The 4,060-nt window shown below is 38.3% G+C and overlaps 1 protein-coding gene across 1 annotated transcript; it reads right to left on the reverse strand.

Moving 5' to 3' along the window:
* Positions 1-1,560: 1,560 nt before the first annotated feature.
* On the reverse strand, positions 1,561-2,364 carry LOC118197427 (histone-lysine N-methyltransferase SETMAR-like). The gene has a single exon (XM_035368936.2). It carries the CDS (start codon positions 2,362-2,364, stop codon positions 1,561-1,563), a length of 804 nt encoding a protein of 267 aa, XP_035224827.2.
* Positions 2,365-4,060: the final 1,696 nt, after the last annotated feature.

Genomic DNA, 4,060 nt, shown 5'->3' on the forward strand with positions numbered 1-4,060 from the left:
CCTAGATTTGACGTAAATATGCTTGAATGCAATGAGCAATTAAATAAAAAACCAAAATAGCAGTAACATAACACCAGTCACTACAGTGAATCGCCCCGCATTCTCTGATATAGCATTTAAGAAGAATATTATCCTGAACTTCAGACAATAAACTAAAAGTATGTTGTTTTCGCGTCCAAGGTTTCAACTTATGGAAATATAGATGATAAATTTATGCTATTCTAAAGAATTGATCTTTTATCCCAGCAGGTGCTGGCAATCTTTCCAGAGTGACGAGAAGATAAATATATTTCACTATTTCTTTTCAGTGTACTGGCAGAAGGAATAATGCAGCTCTATATGTGAAGAATTTGGATACTTCATGTCCAAATATTTCTCGGCAGCCAAAGTATTTAGATAAATAAGTTATCCGCCATTGTTTTAGGAAAAGAAATACACAGTTATTTTATTAGGTCTCCAAGGAGAATGATATCCCGAATAAATATTTGAAATTTAATGACAGTCATAATTATATTTGTTTAAATGGAAAGGGTGTTGTTACTACTTTTATTATGTAAACGTATCAAAATTCCACGTCATCGATTTCACATTTCTCTTAGGCGTTTTGTTTCCATAAAGAAGTACAAATATAAATCTGAAAACATAATATTGTATTGATCGAATTATCTTGCTCCATAAATACAGTAAACCCTTGGCAAACCCGGATTTGGAGAAACCGATTTCCCAAATACGCCTTATTTTAATTGATCCCATTTAATTTGTCCAACGCTAGAATTTCACTCATCAACACTGAATACTTGCTGCCATCAGCTATGACCAGGAGTTATCAACAGTTTTAAACGATTTCCTTCGAATGAAAGCAAAGGCCAAAGAATTAAGATATGGAAGATGTGGAAGTTAAAGATTTAATCGATAAATGACGAATGAATGATTGGATGATCTTATAACACTAAATGGCAATGAAAGCAGTTATGATGAGGGAAAAGTATAGCGTCTTTAACCCATAAAACTTAAACAAATTGTTAAGAAAAGAGGCAGAAACTGTCTGATTTTATATCGAAGACTAACTTACATGAAGAAGCAAGATACTGTAAGAGAAGCATTAAAACCTCTGCCCTTCTTACAGCGAAATGCAACATTTATCAAGGAAACAGTGCATTTGTTAATGTCGTACTGATTCATTATCTTTTAAATACAATGTACGTCCAGAAAGTACGTTCCGTTTGGTAATAAAAGTAAATTGTGTACTGCTACAGAAAAGTTATTTATTGCACAAAATTCAACAACTCTTAAACTTCTTTTCCGCATAACTGCCGAAATATTGCAGGCATTTGTCGTAGCGTGGCACAAGGTTTTGTGTACCTTCTTCATAGAAATTTGCCGCCTGTGTCTTCAACCAGTTGGAAACAGTTTCTTTCAGCTCGTCGTCATTGTTGAAGTGTTGACCGCCAAGGAAAGAATTACGATGTAAGAACAGATGAAAGTAGCTAGGAGCGAGGTCAAGGCTGTACGGAGGATAGTCAAACACGTCCCAGCCAAATCCCTGTAGGAGGTTTTTCGTCACATTTGCAGTGTGTGGTCGTGCGTTGTCGTGAAGAAAAACAACACCTTTTGACAGCAATCCTCGGCGCTTATTCTGTATTGCACGGCGTAATTTCCGAAGTGTCTCTTAATAAGCATCTGCTCTGATTGTTTGACTACGCGGTAAGAAATCAACGAGTAAGATGCCTTCCAGTCCCAGAACACTGTGCATATCATTTTTCGAGGTGTCAAGATTTGCTTCGGCTTAACCTTTGCTGGGGATGAAGTGTGCCTCCATTCCATTGATTGCCGCTTACTTTCAGGGGTGTCGTAAGAAACCCAAGTTTCATCTCCTGTGACTATCTGTGTCAGAAATTCTTCGCCGCTTTCAGCATAACGGGTCAAAAACTGAAGTGCACTATCCATCCGGTTTGTTTTGTGTTGCTCAGTAAGAATCTTTGGTACCCAACGTGAGCAAAATTTACGAAATTTCAGTTTTTCGGTAACAATTTCATGCATTAGCGATCGTGAAATTTGGGGAAATTCCATAGCGAGAGCACTAATTGTAAACCTTCGGTTTTCATGGATCTTATCATCAATCGCGTGAACCAGTTCTTCTGTAACCAAAGATGGACGCCCACTTCGTTCTTCATCGTGCACATCACTACGTTCGTCATTGAACTTTCGGACCCATCTTCTCACCATTGAATCACTCATCGCTTTTGGTCCGTAAACATCGCAAATTTGCCGATAAATTTCACTAGGTTTCACTTTCCTCGCATTCAGAAAACGAATCACAGATCTGATTTCACAAGCGGCGGGATTTTCAATCAACACCGACATTGTAAACAAGCACAGCAAAGCGTACGTGACTGACAGCGATCTCCAAATGGCGCGCGTTTCTTCTCCTTGATACAGAGCGTCTACTGCGCATGTGCGGAACTGCGATCGCAGAGCTGCAGCGGAGATAAATTTAAACGGAACTTACTTTCTGGACGTGCCTCGTAATTACAGAAAACATAAGAAAATATGTAATGTATCACATCATAAAGCGTGATTTGCTTACATGTGTACAAGCTTCACGGAGCGGTAGGTTATTCAAAGTCGACTCGGAATACATAGCAATGTAAGGATTTATGAGTTACCGAAAGGACGCAAAGGAAAATCGGGAAGGCAGCAAAAGGACACTCATGGAGACCTTTTGTTTGCGTGAATATGCCAACAAACGCTTGGATTCTGTATCAGGGAAGAGATATTATATACTTGAAGAATGATAATTGCCGGAGATTTAAACTCAAAATACCATAGTTGGAATACTAGGACGGTCAATGCAAACGGCCGAATTCGGAATAACTATCTGCTAAGTAATGTTATTAAGCTTGTTGCTCCTCACACACCTGCCCGTCTGCATCATAACGGCACAGGGGAATTCTAGATATTGTGCTACTCAAAAATATAAGTACTACTCCTTTGCTGGAAGTTAACGAAGATTTGATGTCTGACCATTTCCCGATAAGCTTTGATTTTTGCGAAATTTTAAAACTCTGTAGTCCGTTGCTTCCTGTGAGAAAATGCCAAAACTGGGTGGAGCTGTAGAAGGGGGCTGTGGTCAGACACCGTTCAGCTGGTCACGTGGTCTAGAGCAGCGAATCCAATGTCATGAAGGGGCGTTGTTTGTCAACTACTGCACTAATTGAAAAGATATAAGAACATAATTCAAAATAATTACATCAAATATTCAGAAATTGTTATGTACACTATTTACATGGGGAAGAAATGTTCTTTTAATGTTAAATGGCTGTTACTTTTCAGGCTGCTAGGAGCCGGAGATTGTCTACCTGAGCGGTGGCATGTAAAGTCCAGTATGTCAAAAATCACAATAATGGAATAAACAGTCTTAAAATTACTTGGTAGTTAGTTGCAGTGCATCTTACTTCCTCTGTGGTTGATTGCCGTATGCCGAATTTCGCGCGCGGGTGTTTTACTTGTTCCACAACAACGCCCTCTAGCCCGCTACGGATGCATTTCCATTCCTACACCTCTGTGTATTTTCGAATTCTCTTTGAGCAACCTACCTCTCCCTGCAGTGTGTACATGCCTAAGCAAATTACGGTGCATATTTTGTTCTGTATCGACAGTTAACTCAGATATTATTCGTCAAACTTTAGGATGTCTTCCATTGTAAATTAAGCTCTACGCTTCGTATTTACACCATAAAAATACAAATTTAGATTCGGGAAAAAAATGACCAGTCTAATTTAAATAAATAAGCAAAAACATAAGCAAATTTCCTTCAGTCCTTGTCGCAAAGCGGAATTTTTTTTGCGTGTTATGAAAATTTTTCTTAAGTAGTTAAATCATTTTGGGACAACATTTGACTCAACAATAATAAAATAAATCATCTATCTGATGGCCCTCTACAGTTCCAGATAATGTCAATCTTCTGTGGAGGCGGTCGTTTTAAAAAGGTAATTTTCATTATGTATGTTTATTTATACTTAAGAGACTGGTTACTTCCATAGGTGGTAATATTTGATAA

Source organism: Stegodyphus dumicola, chromosome 5 (genome assembly GCF_044657685.1).
Source record: "Stegodyphus dumicola isolate Sdum_Otavi_A_Nest chromosome 5, ASM4465768v1".
NCBI classification, from domain to species: Eukaryota; Metazoa; Arthropoda; class Arachnida; order Araneae; family Eresidae; genus Stegodyphus; species Stegodyphus dumicola.

Bases quoted from the DNA above. Each gene is read 5' to 3' on its own strand.
- LOC118197427 (XM_035368936.2), bottom strand. From the start codon at position 2,364: ATGTCGGTGTTGATTGAAAATCCCGCCGCTTGTGAAATCAGATCTGTG.